Source organism: Copidosoma floridanum, unplaced genomic scaffold, assembly GCF_036245765.1.
Source record: "Copidosoma floridanum isolate Cflo_tuat_1 unplaced genomic scaffold, Cflo_Japanese_pri ptg000019l, whole genome shotgun sequence".
NCBI classification, from domain to species: Eukaryota; Metazoa; Arthropoda; class Insecta; order Hymenoptera; family Encyrtidae; genus Copidosoma; species Copidosoma floridanum.
In genome coordinates, this window is record NW_028321896.1 from 9080915 (window position 1) to 9097892 (window position 16978).

A 16978-nucleotide genomic window follows, 5' to 3' on the forward strand; every position below is an offset into this window, starting at 1 on the left:
AAAAGTCCACTTACACGTGATGCCCGATTATACACCCACCCGATGTACAATCAAGCATGGATATGCAACTTTAAATGACATTGAAATAATCTTACTTGGTGGGAAAGATGAAATCTATACGATCTCTGCAATCGCAATGGTATCGGTATAGGGTGTACATTGCTCGATCACGCGGTAACGGAAAGAGAAAAAAAGAGATGTCCCCTCGATGACGTCGTAAGCGGGTTGGTCATAAATGAATACGACCGAAACGACGCCACGATTGTTGCGCGTCCTTATGGCTAACTCACGAGCTTCCGCGGCGGCCAAAGTAACGCGAGTCGGCCTCGCGACCGAACGAGTGCACGTAGATGATGGCTAAATTTTCATTTGCCCGTGTGTAGGTGAACAACGGCTCGCCGGCCGAAGCTGCGGGTCTGCGGGCTGGGGACGCGGTCATCCGGGTCAACAGTACCGACATGTTCAACCTGAGGCACAAGGATGCCCAGGACGTGATCCTACGGGCCGGCAACAACTTCGAGATCACCGTGCAGAGGTAACTAAACCATTGTCACGTTATTGCATACCTCGTAAATTCACCCATACGGAGGAAGCCCCACCCCCTTTTTTTTTTGCTCAATGTAAAAAACAAAACGTGTGATTGCAGGGGAGCCAGCACGTGGAGGCCGAGCGTGTCGCCGGTGACAGCGTCGATCCCGTCGCCCCAGCCGAGCCAGCCAGTAAGTAAAATATCCCCGGTCACGAAAACCTCACTGGCCCACAAGCAACAAGACATCCGTCATATCGGTAGCGGGCACAACCTCAGCCCCAAGCCATTCGTAAGTCATTTTGCAAATGAAACTCCAGAAAAAAAAACAAAAAACAAAAAAAACAAATTGACACCACTCACGTACAAAACACGCGCATATACTTTGTTACATCTATACATAGTATAATATATGTATGTTCTTTGTGCAATCTCTTGGTGGCTTTGGTTCTTACTCTAACATATACTTTTACTTTAACTTACGCTTCTACAAATACCGTAACATATACATATACAGACCCACACGCCCTCATGTACACACATAATCATGTACTTTTCCGCATGACGCAAACAGAGGCACGCTCGCAGCTAAGTATGTATATGGCTATCATTTTTACTCTTTCTCGCAAAATAACACGTGTAATAACGCAAGCACTCTCGTACACGGGCCTCGAGCAATTTTATATATATATATATTTATATACATAACACCTTTAAGAGGGAAAAGCTAAGGTGATTGAGTTTGGTCATCGGCGATAACAGTACTCGTTATATTGTTGTTTGCCATCAATCGTATATGGATAGTCCGCGTACGAGTGCTTGTATATGCATTTTTTTTTTTTTTTTTCCCCAACCATTAACGCTATATGTGTGATACGCACGTTGCAGCTGAACGGGACGAGCGACGGTACGGTCAAGTCGATCGTTAGCAAGCAGTACAACAGCCCCGTGGGCATCTACAGCGAGGAAACGATCGCCGAAACTTTATCGGCTCAAGCTGAGGTGCTGGCTGGAGGCGTTTTGGGGTAAGATACGCACGAACCCTATATCCCCCCCCCCTTCCTCTTTGCACCCTTTGGGCTTGTACGTGTACGGAGGGGACTCGGTGAAATGAAATTCGATCGGCGGCTTTTTATAAAGGGTAACTGGGTATGATTATTTTTGATTTTTCATTGCATCTAAGGACTTTCATCCATCCGATTAGTCGGTAGGAATTCGCAAAGATTCACTTCCCGCGTAAACATTATACATACAATGCACATACTTGCATGATGGAATAATAAGGTGATGTTTCATTTTTGGCGTTTAGGGTGAACTTCAAGAAAAATGAGAAGAACTACAATGCCCAGAACAGCGAGGTCTTCAAGATGGTCCAGGAGGCGGACAAAGAGCCGAAAACACCCGAACCCGGTTAGTAAACTGGACAAGTTGCCACTACATTGATAGTAAAAAAAAAAAAATTATCCTTCTACCAAAGGTATCGTCGTAAGGTCGAGATTCAAGGGTACGGTACACGTGGAATTGATTGCATGGATGTCGATCCACACGTTGTATATTTTTTCCGTATGGGAAAGCCTTTCGCGCTGAATCTCGCGAACAATATCTGATTTCAACCTATAGAAAACAAGCCCACGGGTGGTAAAAACGAGAGCGAGAAAATATTCTTTACGTACATATACATATGTACCGCATACCGTACCCTTCAACCCGACGAAACAGTCCAATTTTCTTGTCATCGAACATAGCACAATAGCACACGTATACTCTAAACACGCCCACAATCTCTTTCACGATAAAAAAAAAAAAAAAAAAAAAAAAAAAACAACTAACGCTATGAAGAAAAAAAAAAAAACAAAAAAAAAAAAAATCGGCACCGCAATTAACAAAAACCGTGCAGCGGAGCCAGCCCAGCACAGCGGAAAAGTGACGCCAACGTCGCCGGCTCTCACGGGCTTGCGTTCGGTCCAGACGCCCGAGACCAGGATGCAACAGCAGCAACAACAGCACCAGCAACAACAGCAGCACCAGTCGAGCAACGGTCACCAAGCCAATCTCATACCTGGACAGAACATCTGCGCCGAGTGCGAGAGGCTCATCGTGTAAGTTCCGTTTGACGGTTCATTTTCCAGGTGTCCGCCGAGTTGCCGGGGAAAGCAATCCTTGGAGTTTTTTCTCTCGCGCAGCCGAACAACGTCCCTTAGCTCATCGATCCCAATAACCCCCTTGCCCCCCACTCGCCCCTTCTTTTATCGTTTAAATAACATACATACACGCATTTACACGCACATCTACATGACACATCTCACGCGTCAGCGTTAATTTCGCAATGAATAAACAATGAAATACGCACGTGGTGTCATAATATATTCATCGTCACGGTAGTTCCAGCGCGGACGGAGTTCTATTCGTCGGCGAGCCACATGGTCGGTGGTAGGCCGACCTCGCCGAGGTCACCGACGCCCTTGAGCGCCGAATTGGGCCATCCCCCGGCGTTTCCCCAAAAACAAGCGGGTCTTGCCACGGCCGACGTCAAACCCACGACGCCCGCTCGGGAGGGTCTGGTCATCTGCAACAACTGCGACACTCCGATTTTGTAATCACGTTGATGCGATTTTTTTTTTTTTTTTTTTTTTTTTTTTTTTTTTTTTTTCTTCTTCCACCCGTGCCCGTCTCCACTCCCCAAATTATCATACGGTTGTTGCTGATTTTTGTGCTTTTGTCGTTTTGCACCCACGTACATAATTGTGTCATTCTGCAAAAATATCGATACGTCACTTTCTTTATTTTATTTCCTCCTGGCGATGTGACATCTTTTCTTTTTTTTTTTTTTTTTTTTTTTTTTTTTTTTCACTTTTTAACAATAATGTCGATTCATCAACGTATCACAGCTTTTTACGTCACGTATATATATATTATGTCCAATTGCAGTAGATCATCACTATTTGCTTTGTAGACGTATAATCATCATCATCGATGCTCACTAAAAAACGTGCACGCAATTGAAATGATCATCATATTGAAAGAAAATTATGCTTGCATCACGTTAAAATGTATAACCAATCACTTTTACGTGCAAGCTCTGTACTACTTCTTGTATCCGTAAGGGCCTTGTAAGGTTGACTGAATGGGCAAATGCATATATATGTATAGTCACGGTAAAGTCTGTGCTTTTTGTTACATACTACCTATCGGTAAAAATTACAATATGCGTACGGACACGTTGTAATGTATACAAGTATACCTATACATCTTGGCCAGCTCACCTGTTTTCCGGCTCTCGCAAGGCCGCCAACCTATAGTATACATGTGCATGTATGAAGTGCGTATACGTATATATCTTTCAGACTTTTCCCCTCTCCCCTTTTGCCGATATCAATCATCAAACGATGCAGCGACGCAAGGCCGTCCTGTTGTTGTTTGTTGCTTCCTTCTTGCCACAGTAGTATTTATTATTTTCTCTTGTTATAATTCTTTTTTTTTTTTTTTTTTTTTTTTTCAATTGCACTACATGCACTCTCTCGCAGAGTTTACAAAGCAACCGCAGCTTCGTTGTTGCTGCTGATTCATGACTCGATACGATAGAGTACTTACCCATCAAGCTTTTTTTTTTTTTTTTTACTTACCTACCTGTTATTATTACATTCAACGTGCTTTTTTCCTTTAGGTGCTCACCGAGCTGTCTTTACATTTTTCTCTGCTTATGTTGACGATTTATTTTTCTTCACCAAAGAGCAATCGGAAGTTTTTTTTAATTGAATCTTAATCGACCCTCTGCCAATCGAGGTTACTCATTGCCGATTTTTCATATTTTTTAAATCCATTTATTAATCCACCAGCACTTTTTTACGCTAACAGCAAATTTAAGTTTATGAATCATCGTGGCACCGCTTTCCGTAGACTTTTTTTGTTTTTCTCTGACTAGTGATTTTTTTTTGTCGCTTCCCCAATCAACAAAAGTACTCTGCTTCTTTGCAATTCACGCGCAACCCTTTAAATCACATCCCAGATTGTTGTTGCATTTTAATCGATGTTGTACTTGCACAAAAATGCGTTTGAACTCGATGTAAGGGACAAGACGTTGTTCGCTGCTATACTTACATGTGTGTACGAAAGTGACTTTTGTTACGTCGACTTTGATTAATGGCCATTTAAACGCGCAATGAAAGATAAAAATGAAATTCGATGTAAAAAGTCACGTGTCCGGATCAACCATAACGCCAATAGTGTAAATTTTTAGCGGATGAAATCAGTCGTCGTGGGTGTAACGAGGAACGATTTAATTTCATCCGTCCGAAAATCGTGCACTTACTAACCCAATAGTATGTATAACCCATTTGAAGTGTCGATTGACGTGTGCCCCCGCATTTCCAGCGGCGTGTTCGTGCGAATAAAGGAGAAGAACCTGCACGTCGAGTGCTTCAAGTGCGCGACCTGCGGGACCTCGTTGAAAAACGTCGGCTACTACAACATCAACAACAAGCTGTACTGCGACATCCACGCTAAAATGGTGGCTCGGCAAAATCAGGCGGCACCCGCCGTACCACCGGCTGTTGGACCGTACGTATATATTTATACACCCACTCTCGATCGTTGATTGCTTCGATTGCTCCACACAATATACTTTGAGAAATCACTATTATGCACACAAATAACTTACTCAAACTGTCTCTGATAACGATACCTGCCGCTGTTAAAGTGTAGTTGTCGGAGTGTACTGTACCGTTTTTGAAAATATTTAAAAAAAAAAAAAAAAACACCGATCATTCTGTCTCCGGTGCCATATCGTTTGATTGTCACTTTGCTTTCACTGTGTGACTGCAGAGACATGGTGCCAACTTTTGTATCCGTCAAGTGTTGATTTTTCGTGTATATAAACCGCAAGTCGATCTAGAGCTTTTCCCGGTGGCCTCCAGGAATATGAACTATTATATAATAGGATAAGGCAACCGTGCCTATACCTATTTCTGCTTATTTTCTTATTTTACAGAAACCTTTACGTATATATCATATCTTTTTTTTTTTTTTCAAGTATACAGTTATTACGTTTCAATACCGATTTATGCGTGATTTCGAGTAAAAAAAAAAAACTATTTGAAGCGTGATCCACGCACGCGATGAATGAGCTTATAGGTACAAGAGGCAAAGTCTCACGATTGTAAAAGCAAAAATGTTTCAGTTTCAGTGGACAAAAGACCCCGGCCAGCACGATTTCCGCGGCGCTGTCGAACACCGGGCCGCTCTCCCCGTCGCTCAGCAATCACGGGAGCTCGTCACCTCAGCCGTTCTCGGTAAGTTTCTTCCGCTTGGCTCCCTATATATTTTTGGGTTTTATCGCTATAATGTACTTACAAACATTGCAGTTGCTTTGGCAAAACTTCGACTCGCTGTTGCAGACAAATGATTTGTCGTTTTTATATGTATACAGAAACGCTTTTTTTTTTAAAGGACAGCTTATTTCTTCATCGATAACAATTTTTTATATTGGTTTTGATAGTCGTGCAGTTTTGTTTGAACAATAATTTTGGGATCTTCGATACATCAGCTCTGAGAGGGAGGAATGAAGTTTTTCTCTTCTTGCTCAATGCGACAGTTAACGTCAACTAAAAGTTCAAACTAAACAATACCCTTACAAAAAAAAAAACTAACGTCACCATCACCGAGTTATTGTCTTTAACGACTAATCGAAACACCATTTAAAAAAAGAAGAAGAAGAAAACTTTTAACTTCCTCTCAATGTGGAGACTTGAATAAACAAAAAAAGAAAAGAAAAAAAAACCAGTGTCCGAGTAATCGTTTGGTTTAACAAAATGTTTGTCGTTGTGCGTGTTTTGTTTTGTGGCCTCGACTAATCGCTTTTGCAGAAATACGGGCTGACCCGAGCCTACAGTCCCGAAACCCGCGCGTGCGAGTACAGAAACGCGTACAACAGCGGCATGATCGGCAGTAGGAGCATGAGCGGGAGCTTGAACAGCGTAAACAGCGATCGGCCGGACTCGAGCAGCTGCAGCCCGAACGAGTTGAAAACGTACACGAGCACCTTGAGCATCGAGCCGAGCGGCTTCGACGCTTACCTGCACCACGACAAACGCTACTCGCCCGAGCTAGATCATAACCGAAACTCCATTAACAACTACTACTCTAACAACAACATTATCATGGACAACAAGTTGCACGAGCTTACGACCGAAATGCGCTGTTTAGCTTTCGAGCAGCAGAAGCAGAAGCGCTGGTCGAACGGCGTACCCAAGAGCTTTCAGGTGATATGAAACGTTCCTGATCCGAGTATAATATACTGTATATAGTGTACCTACATACGGACGAGGGCCGGAGTTACGAGGATCTTGCACTGTTTTGCGCCCAAATTTTTCTTCTCTAGCTTTTGCTTTTGGTTTTTTCCAGATTGTCCTTTTGTTTTGTGCTCTATGTGTGTTACTTTTTCGTTTGATCGTTTTTCCTATTTTTTCTTTTGATACTTACTTCTATATAATAATATACCCAAGGTGTACTTTCATCAATCAGTGCAAAGATAAGGTGACCGATAGTGGGGCGCTATACATGTCGATGCCACTTGGCGCGTGCGTTAGCACGAGAGTTACGTGAAACTTCCTCTTGGTGTAGGTTCAGGTGGATTATATTCTTATCACGCGGCTGTGTCGTTTTATTCCTTTACTTCTCGCGACTCGACGTTATACATGACACTGTATATCAGTCGAGTACGACCCGACATTTGTTTTAAATGGGAATTGAATTTCAACTCTTACCGTTGATCCGCGAAAGGACTCCGATACGCGTTTGTGGAATCATATGTGGGGGTGAATCGTGCAATTTTCGATTGTAAACGAAGCCCCAAAACTTGTTTGATTTGTGGTGGAAATAGTTCGCCCCCATAGGATGACCATAATGGCACATGACGTTTTAAAAATATCATTTACGTGAAAGTTTACAGGCAAACTTGGGCAAGGGTACTTTTTCTTCTTTTTTTTTTAGATAACAACACAGTGCTTGATCAATTTTCTCCTGCAAAAAATGTACTTATGCATTATTACTTGAATGAATAAAAAAAAAAATTTCAGTTACAATAAAGTACTTTAATTGGAAACAAACACTTTTTTTTAAGTATCTAAAAATTCATACTACAATTTTGCCCAAAACTAACAAAAAGTAGCGGACATTCCCTGCGTTTTAAACATATTAAAGTTATGGACACAATAATGAGTATGATTTTTTTTTTTTTTTTTTTTTTTCATTCAAAACTTCAAACTACCCCTTTGCATTTCATAAACTGTGAAAATTTCAATTGTACACTTTGATGTGTGGTGCAATTATTATAAAAAAAAAAAAAAAAAAAAAAAAAAAAAAACCTATCTATACATAGAAAAAAGGTCGCGCGCGTACGCGCTTCCTCTTCCTGTTCATGAACGAAACCGTCTTTCATTGAAGCCGCGTCGTAAAAATGTCTTCCCCCTCCTCTCTCTCACTTTCGATACCTATTGACCAATAACACCCACTCATCGACACCCCCCCTCCCCCTACCCACTCGCTCGAAGTGAGAAGAGCCCGGTATAAAAAGTCGCGATTGTGAAAGCCATCGTCTTACGCCTGCGAGGCGATCCGCGCATCCTACAACGAACGAACCACCCCCTCCTCGAGCTGTCATATCGGCATTGTCTCTTCCCCTCTCTCGATATAACGACCCCGTGCGTTTGGTTTCTTTTGCAGCCCAGTCGCTTTGGCAGCTCGCCCTTCGATCGGCCCACTTTTCGGTCAGTTCAGGTAACGACTCGCCCGAAGACGCTCGTCTCTTCTTCTTTACACCCACCCCCCGCCCCCAAAACTCTCCTCGCCTAGTTTGGTGCACGCTCGCTGTAATTTTCTCTTGCAGTGTCTTTTTCTTTTCATCCTTTCTTTTTTTTTTTTTTTTTCATCTTTGAAAGTACATTTTTTCAAACTTTTAGCCGTAGTTTTAGATGAAGTTACGCGTAGTTCTCAGAGCGCCACATTATCATCGCCATTATGTTCACTGTTAGTAAAGTACTGATTACTATGTTTTCCTCCCCCCTTTTTTTCCCTGTTTCTACCTTACATCTAACGTTATAATCGCAATTTTATTACTTTCTTTCTTTTTTTTTTTTCGTTCGTAAAAAATTCACGATTCAATTTTCAGTTTATTTCCATTATTATTACGTTATCATTGTTGCGTTTTTCAAAGATTCATGAATTCAATAGATATACCTTCAAAGTCTCGTATTGCAAGTGTAACTAATGGTGATCCATGTGTTTGGGTGGGGAAAAAAAAAAAAAAAAAAAAAAAAAACAGGCTACATCGAACAACTTGAGCGGTCCGAAGCCCTTCCTCGGCTCCAGCATCGCGAACCAGAGCTACACGTCATCGCCCGTCATCAACCACGGAAGCAGCACTCTCCCACGCGCTCAGAGTCAGTCCTTAACTGGTGAGTTCTTTTACACCCCTATATGTATATTATTTTAAAAAAAAAATAAATAAAACTCTCTTAATTACATTGTTGTACGTAATGTGTAACATATACTTATAAATATGTAATATAATTATAACTACCAAGTATCACTACAAGCATACGCTACTCGCAGTACATAATTAGAGCACACTTGGTGGGTAATGAATTTTATTTTGATGCACATTATATGTTATGTACCTGTAGTTGCAGGGATCGAATGTTATTGGCGCCGCGCTCGAGCGCTTCTTTTTTTAGAGGTTTCGCCTGTGCGCCTCTTATTAATTTTGTTATATAATAATCTATTGAAATTTCACCTTTGACTACACCTTAACGTGCATCGAAATACAGTTTATTCCCACGGTCACCTACAGGTGATTACTAGTTATATGATTGACGATTTTATATACGAAACGCAACTATTCGTAATTATACACAGTGTAAATAGATCGGTATGGAATAAAAAAAAAAAAAAAAAAAAAAAAAAAAAAAAACACAATACTCTGATGAGGACTGCGTATTTTGAGTGAGAAAGATTTGCAAAAATATAAGACAGTCCAATCATTCTCGAAACGATCGAGGTCGGCAAACTCGATAACGATTTGCCTTCGCCCGCAGTGCTGAGTCTAACCTTGAATTCGATTCTTGCACAAATATAGGTCGTTTCTCAACTCTGCCAAAGCCGAAAAGTTCTCCCTTCAAAGGTACGCTCGACATGTTATTTTCATGAAGCAGATGACGATTTTTATCTACCATATACATATATGATACATCGCGGCTCGCGCGCATTTAATACAATAATCACGTAACACAAATGGCCCGAAGCTATACTCATCATCGCTCTATTCTATACACTGTTTTTTCTCCCCTCAGTTCTCATTAAAATACACTTGGCTATACCCTCCCCCGTGAGCTTTTTTTCCCCTATACTTGCACACTCTGTTTCTCTACCGCCAACAAAACGTCGAGATAAACCGACCGATTCTTATTCAACTTTTTCCTCTCTCGGTAATTTTTTCTTTAACCGCCCACTGACCTTGACCGCAGCTGAATACTTCATGCAGGGATTTTAATCGATGACGCGTATCTGTGTAAAAGTTTAACGATTTTTTTTTTTCAAATCGCACAATTTTGGCTTTGTATGGTTAGTGATCAATCGATTTCCCTGCGAATCGCACGTTTATCTCTAATGACCACGCGCAATATAATACACGCTACCTACCGTTGGAAAAACGATTTCCGCGTAAGAATTCCAATCGCGTCCGTCCTACATGTCTTTCCGAGAAAACGATACAACCGCGTCGTCGTCGTCGAGTAAAATCGGCTCATCGAAAAGTAGTGGTTGACGCGTCGCGCTGTCGTTTTGAGAGCTGCCAACCACGATTGTCTCGACTCCCACTCGAGGTACAGTATATATACACAGAGTGCACAGCTATATTATGATATTCTTTTCTTTAGCTCCCGATTAAATCATTTCTCTCGACGACTCTTGCAATTTCGCTAGACGTAGCTCTCTCGGTTTGCCGATTTCTTCTGTGTGCCTTTTGTTATTGATGCAACCACTTTTCGCCAAGCCACTAAGCTCTGAAATAACAACTGTATAATGCATATTTCTCATCCGGTGGGTCGATCGTGAATGTTTTTTTTTCTCTCTATCTACATCACGTATATCTATGTGTATGTTTCTGTTTGAAAAAGCTTGGCCGACGATGCCGATTATTATTACAATCAAATCCATGTTGTTGAGATTATTGCCGATTGTCATGATTGTTGTTCTTTCTCTTTTCAGCAGCCACATCATTCAACACAAAACCCCGACCTTTTTCCCTCATCGCGTGAACGTGGCAGCTCTCAACATGTACAATTAACGCACTTCACTTTTGATTGAAAATTAAAAAAAAGAAAAAAAAAAAAAAAAAAAAAAGCAATTTAATAAATGATAGTAATAATATTGATTAATATTCATACTTGTTGATTTTGGACTCTCGCCTGATTTACGATTTGTCTAATCAGTGTTTCGCAAAAACATCGGAGTACGAGAAAGTTGTTCAACAAATAACATTAACTTATTTTTAATCTGTTTTTAATAATACTCATAATTTACACTTGTGATTATTTTATCTTTTTTTTTTTTTTGTGGTCGGTTTAAGATGTGATGTATGTATATACACATGTATATATTCTCTCTCACAGGTGTACCTACAATAAAAACGTAAAATCGTGCGAATTTTGGTTGTTGTTTTAGTTTCTTCACGCATCCACGGTACTTGTACATTACACTTAATGCTTCTTCGCTTCTCGTAGCTCTTATTATAAGTAATTCCTGACGAGTGGTTTTTGTAGTTGCTTTTTTATTTCTTACTTTTGCCATCAGAGTTTTTTCTCTCACAACACTGTTTTTGATTATTTTTTTAATATCAATAATCATAGCAATAATAATAATAATAATAATCAGACAAACACGACTGATCAAACTGATTATACCATAGAGGTTGCATATAATATAATTCTTTCTAGTGTGATTGATGCGAGTGTTTTTGATGATCCAAGAAAACTGCTATACTACATTATTTTACATATACTTTTTAATTTAATCTTTACAACTAAAAACAGAGCACTTTTATCTGAATACTTATTTTTTTTGTTATTAACAAATCGAAAATTTGATGAAAATGTTCTGTTACCTGTATAAAATATAAATGATAGCGATGATGATAATATTATTTACAATTATATTTAATATTAATAATAATAATAATATATATTAATAATGATACTGATAGCGCCATTAAACCCGTTGATTAAAAAAGTAAAATGTGTTAATGCGTTATCTCTTGAGCTAGCAAATCCTAAAACCTTGCTTGCAGTCGCTCGATCGATGTCGCTTTTATATTTGCTTTGTCACGCGCCATTTTTAATGCACCTACATAAGCGCTTTTGCACTAATTTGCTTACATCCAGGATCGAAAGATCGAGCGGCTATTAGCAACGAAAACCTTTAACGCGCTTCTACTCACCTGAATTTTCTTTTTTCTTTCTTTCTAACTCGATCTAACTGCCCACTGCTCCCCCTAACCGCTTTGTCTCCATGTGTGTCGAAAAAAACAAAAAAAACTGCGTGTGACTCATACAAAAATTAACTCGACACTCACCTCATCTCGAACTGTGCGCCTACAACCCACACCCCACCCTCTAACAAAAAAAAAAAAAACCACCTGTGCCAACCACTGCCTACGACAATGCACTCCTCACAAATGTCTGTCCTTACCCGAAAACTCCACCCCCGGTGGGTCGCGCCAAGACAGAAAGCTCCACGTTATACCGGGAAGAGAGCTGCGAGCAAAGACAACAGCGTCGCGAGCCGAGCGCGTGCTCGTACCAGCAGCAACAGGAGTGCTGCACGTACGAGTTCGTGCAAGAGGTCTGCCGGCCGGTCCGAGCCGGCGAGAAGCCGCCGACGCCGCGCGCTAAGCCCCAGTGGCCCCCCGTCAGGCGCATCGAGGACATAACCTATCCGACCGCCAGTCCCATCTACATAGATCCCAACCCCACGATCCAACAGGACAAGCGCGCGTGCCGCGTCAGTCGCGAGCGCCGGGCCACCGTCGAGTCGGTCATCAGGCGTCGCCACAACTCCCAAGCGGTCAAGTCGTCGAACCAGTTCATACAACTCCAGCAGGACAGCAGCAACATGTCCGATCAGTACAGCTGCCTGGGCCCGGCGTACAAGTGCCTCGAGATAGTGAACCAGACGCGTTGCGAACGGTCCTCCTCCTCGCGCGCTAGTTCCGTCGACACCGTCCGAAGATCCCTGACCCCGACGAGGATTAGCCAGCCGTGTCCCCAGCCGTGGACCGCGACCGTAACCTCCGGTACAAACCTCTTCGAGTCCTCGTACCAGCCCGAGCCCGAGAACGTCTGTCGCAAGTTCTGCCAGAAGGAGGTCTGCCAGCGCGAGCGGGTTTGCCAGCAGGCGCCACCTGCCGGGCATCGCCACCACGAGGAGCACGAGCACCGGGAGGAGGACGTCTGCAAGACCGAGGGCAGTGTGCACCGGCACCAGCGCACGAGCTCCCAGAAGTGCAAATTCGTGTGCGAGTCCGAGTCGGAGCCGGAGCCGGAGCCCCAGCCTGTCCAAGAGGAGCGGGTCGACCTGTCGAAACTAGTACCGCCGGACGTCGCTGTGTGTCCCAAGGGGGTGGACGCCGAGCACGACTATTACACGGAAACCGAGGAGGAGGACAAGGGCAATCTGCACATCAAGAAGACAACGACCTACGAAAAGACGATGGAGCTCGTGTCGCCGGACCGAGAGATGGGCCCACCCTTTGGGGGTCAGGGTCAGGAGCAGATCGAATACACGCAGAGGTCGTCGACCGTGGACAGGGAGGTGGAAGGCTTCTCGGAGAGACAGCAGTACACCGAAAGCTCCGAGTCGCTGACAAAGGCGTTGGAGACCCAAAAGATGCTCGAAGAGGCGCGCAAACAGGAGGAAGAAGATCGCAGGCGCGAGGAGGAGGAGAATAGGCGGGCTCGCGAGGAGGAGGAGAGGAAGCGCCGGGAAGAGGAAGAAGAGAGGCGACGCAGGCAGCAGCAACAGGAGGAGGAGAGAAAACGCCGGGAGGAAGAGGAGAAGAGGCAGAGACAGCAGCAGCAGCAGCAGGAGGAGCAGAAGGTCTGCTACACCAAGGAGACTAGGGAAACCATCAAGGAGGAGTACCGATCCCCTCGCGAGCGCGTAATCGACGTGAAGCTCGAGGGGGCCTCCTGCGCGTGCGCCACCACCAGCAGCAGCAGTAGCAGCAGCAACACGAGCTGCGACACCCAGTACGAGACGAGCGTGACCCTGCCGCGTCCACCGTCTCGCGAGAGAATCATCAAGGTCGAGGTCGAGGCCGACAAGCCCGCGGCACCGCCGGCTTGCAGGAGCCAGACGCGGGAGATCCGCGAGGAGACCTGCGTCAAGCGGGACAACTACGAGGAACAGCGCCGCAGAAGCTTGCGCGAACAGGTCGAAGTTCACAAGAGCTTGCGCGAGCAGCAAGCCCCGATGAAGCGCCAGCCGAGTCTCCAGGAGCGCCGTCTCTGCTCAAGATTCGCTCAGCACCAGCAGCAGCAACAGAACCAACAGCAAACTTGCACCACCAAAAAGCACGTGCAGTTCGTCAAGCAGATGGAGAGCGGTGAAGTCTGTCCACTCACGCCATTGGAGAACTCGTCTCCGAAGGAGTACAGGTCCGAGATGTGCAAGGCTCTGACGACAGCCCCGGATCGGCGCTACGAGCCCCTCGCGCTCAGCAAGGAGCCCGCCAGAGAGGTCTTCCACCGTGAAGTCACCTACGAGAAGACCACCATTTGTTCAAAGTGCTGCCAACCTAAGGTGCCTGAGCGCGCGGTATCCCCGTTCGTGGAGGCCCTTACCGTCGCCTCGGACCGACCCTACTCCCCTCTGGGCCGCGAAGTCAAGCCCGTGCCGCCCTACTGCAAGTGTCGCTCGCAGACACCCGAGATGATGACCACCTACGAGGGCTACGCCAAACCCTGCGAGCTCCTCTTCCGCAACAAGCCCAAGGATCCACCCAAACGGCCCGAGGGCCCGCGACCGCTGCCCACCCCACCTCCGGACTTTAAGTTCCGCAACCGATCGGTTTCGCCCTCGTGTCGATCCACCAGTCGCGACAGATCCCAGACCCCAAGCTGCGGTACGAGCGGCAGGCTCTCCGCCTGCTCCGGCCTCAAGAAGCCAGACGCCATACCCTCGTACCAGAAGTACCTGGTGTGCGAGGAGCAAGCCCCGGTGTGCTCGCAGGAATACCCGGCTGCCAGATCACCCACGCCCACCTGCCGAGCCCAGGCCCCAAGGATCAAGGACAACGACGACGACGACGACGACAAGACCGAGACGCACTGCTACCATTTCGAGGAGGACACTCCGCAGGGACACAAGACCAAAGACACCATAACCAGAAAGACGGTCTCTTGGGTGGGACAGGGTGCCTCGAGGCACGCCCACTTCCAGGAGCACGACGACACCGTGACCGAGGAGTGCGACGGCAGCCACCACGTCAAGAAAATGGAGCACAGGCTCAAGGAGTACGACGAGCCACCAGTACCCGCTCCCGCGGCGGAGGAACCGTCGGTCGAGGTGACCTGCTACATCTCCCGTAACAGCGCTAGTCCACCCTGTCTGCCCTGTCCGGTACAGCAGAACGACGTCATGGACCGCATCCAAAAGACCGGGGTGCGCGTCTTCGCTCCCATGAACAACAATAAACCTGAGGTCCGTAGGATCTGCCACGAGGTACCACCGCCAAAGCCCAAGCCGTGTCCAATGACCGGGGTTCATGTTTTGCCTGTGAGAGCCCACAGCGACACCGTGTGCAAGTCCGGTGTGGTCGTTGTGCCGTGCGACGGTATTGGCTCATCCGGGGTCTGCGTGACCCCGACCCCCGACCGCTCTGGGGTCAACGTGTCCCCGTGTCCGGCCCAGTCGGGTGGCATCTGCGACAAGCCATCGTGCTACTGTGGCTCGAGCTCGGGTGGCTGCACGACCAGCCTCGGCAACGTCGAGACCACGCGGACCATCACCACGAAATGCACGTCGATCCCCGGGGTACGTTCGGTCCAGTGTCCCCAGCCGGTGTGCAAAATACAGAAGAAGTGCCTGGGCGCGGCTCGGGCCAAGCTGCCCTTCCCCCAGATACCCCTGCCTTGCGAGACACCCGACTGCTCGGGCTGTCCCCTAGCTCCCCCCGAAGAATCGACGCGCACCACCACCACCACCAAGTTTACCTCGACCTCCCAGGGCCGCGACTGCGGCTTCCAGCCGATACACAAGCCTCCCCAGCAGCAACCTCGCACTAACCTCTGCAACCAGATAACCACGCTTACGCTTTGCAAGCGCGAGACCACCAAATCGCCCATCCCGGCTAAATCGACCACACCCACCGTGCAGCTTTACAAGCCCCAGCAGGCCAGCACTCCGCCACCGCCACCGCCGCCTTGCCGTACCGACTCGCACTTCAAGTGCAACCAAAACAGATTCCGCCGCGAGACAACCACCACCACCACCACCGCAAACAACTCCTCCACCTTGTGTCAATCCCAGACCACCCGCTCATGCCTGACGACTAAGACCCAGAGTTCAGTAGACCCACCAAATTTGTCATCCCACCCGGATCTAGGTGCAGGTGGCTTCGGCAACGGCACCGGTGGCCGTGGAGGCGTCTTCGCCGGCAGCAGCGCCCCCAACCGCGGCAGGGGCATCCTCAACCAGGCTGGATCCGGACTGCGCGTCCCGCTATGCGCGGCCTGCAACTCCCAAGTCAGGTACTACCAATGATGACGCTCGCGAAGGCGAACGAGAGCTTGTTGGTTACCACGTGTGCTGCTGCGTTACACCTTTTTCTTTCTTTTTTTTTTTTTTTTTTTTTGGCTGCGCTGTTCTTGTGGTTGATTAGTTGATGGCCGCACGCTTCGAAACCCTTTTGTTTTCAGATTTTGCGATTCCGATTTCTTTTCAGCAGCACGACTTTAACCGTTAATTTATTCAGCTTGGACCAGTTTGTTTTTTTTTGTTTTTTGGTGGACGAACAACCGTCACGGCAACAAACTTCTTCACCAAGAAGTCATCCAATAATAATTGTGTTTTTCTAATAATGATTTTACACTGTTTATTCAGCTTTACCAGCGAAGACATGATTTGCTCAATGTATCTTTGATAATAATAATTTTAATGATGTTACACGTTTGTGCCTTTTTGTGTGGAGATTGCAAATAACAGTTGAATCGTTGCATGTGTTTGCCTAGTTTGCGCAGTTAACGGAGAAAATAACGAATACAAGCTGGATGATCCACTAAAACCCGTTTGTTGTCAATGTAACGTCGAAATCACGAGGTTTGTCTTGATTTTCCATACGTTTATTAATCATTTATATAATAAGGCAACAACTGTGTTGTCGTCGCACAACATTATCGTTAA

The 16978-nt window shown here is 45.7% G+C and overlaps 1 protein-coding gene across 11 annotated transcripts in view; it reads left to right on the forward strand.

The window, feature by feature from the left end:
- LOC106644071 (PDZ and LIM domain protein Zasp) overlaps positions 1-16978 on the forward strand; it is a 49893-nt gene that overhangs the window by 31674 nt on the left and 1241 nt on the right. For 4 of the 11 annotated variants that reach the window (XR_016293102.1, XM_089593522.1, XM_089593528.1 and 1 more), the window contains exons 2-11: positions 384-535; positions 647-818; positions 1415-1551; positions 1836-1936; positions 2909-3119; positions 4898-5083; positions 5703-5814; positions 6388-6783; positions 8844-8976; positions 12303-16326. Coding sequence is in view for 10 of the 11 variants with exons in the window: in XM_089593522.1 (XP_089449648.1) it covers positions 384-535; positions 647-818; positions 1415-1551; positions 1836-1936; positions 2909-3119; positions 4898-5083; positions 5703-5814; positions 6388-6783; positions 8844-8976; positions 12303-16326 (5624 nt within the window). In the remaining variant the exon portion in view is untranslated. Of the gene's footprint in view, positions 1-383; positions 536-646; positions 819-1414; positions 1552-1835; positions 1937-2423; positions 2626-2908; positions 3120-4897; positions 5084-5702; positions 5815-6387; positions 6784-8843; positions 8977-9656; positions 9702-12302; positions 16327-16978 lie in introns of all 11 variants that reach the window. The other 7 variants (XM_089593529.1, XM_089593530.1, XM_089593523.1 and 4 more) reach the window with 7 other exon arrangements.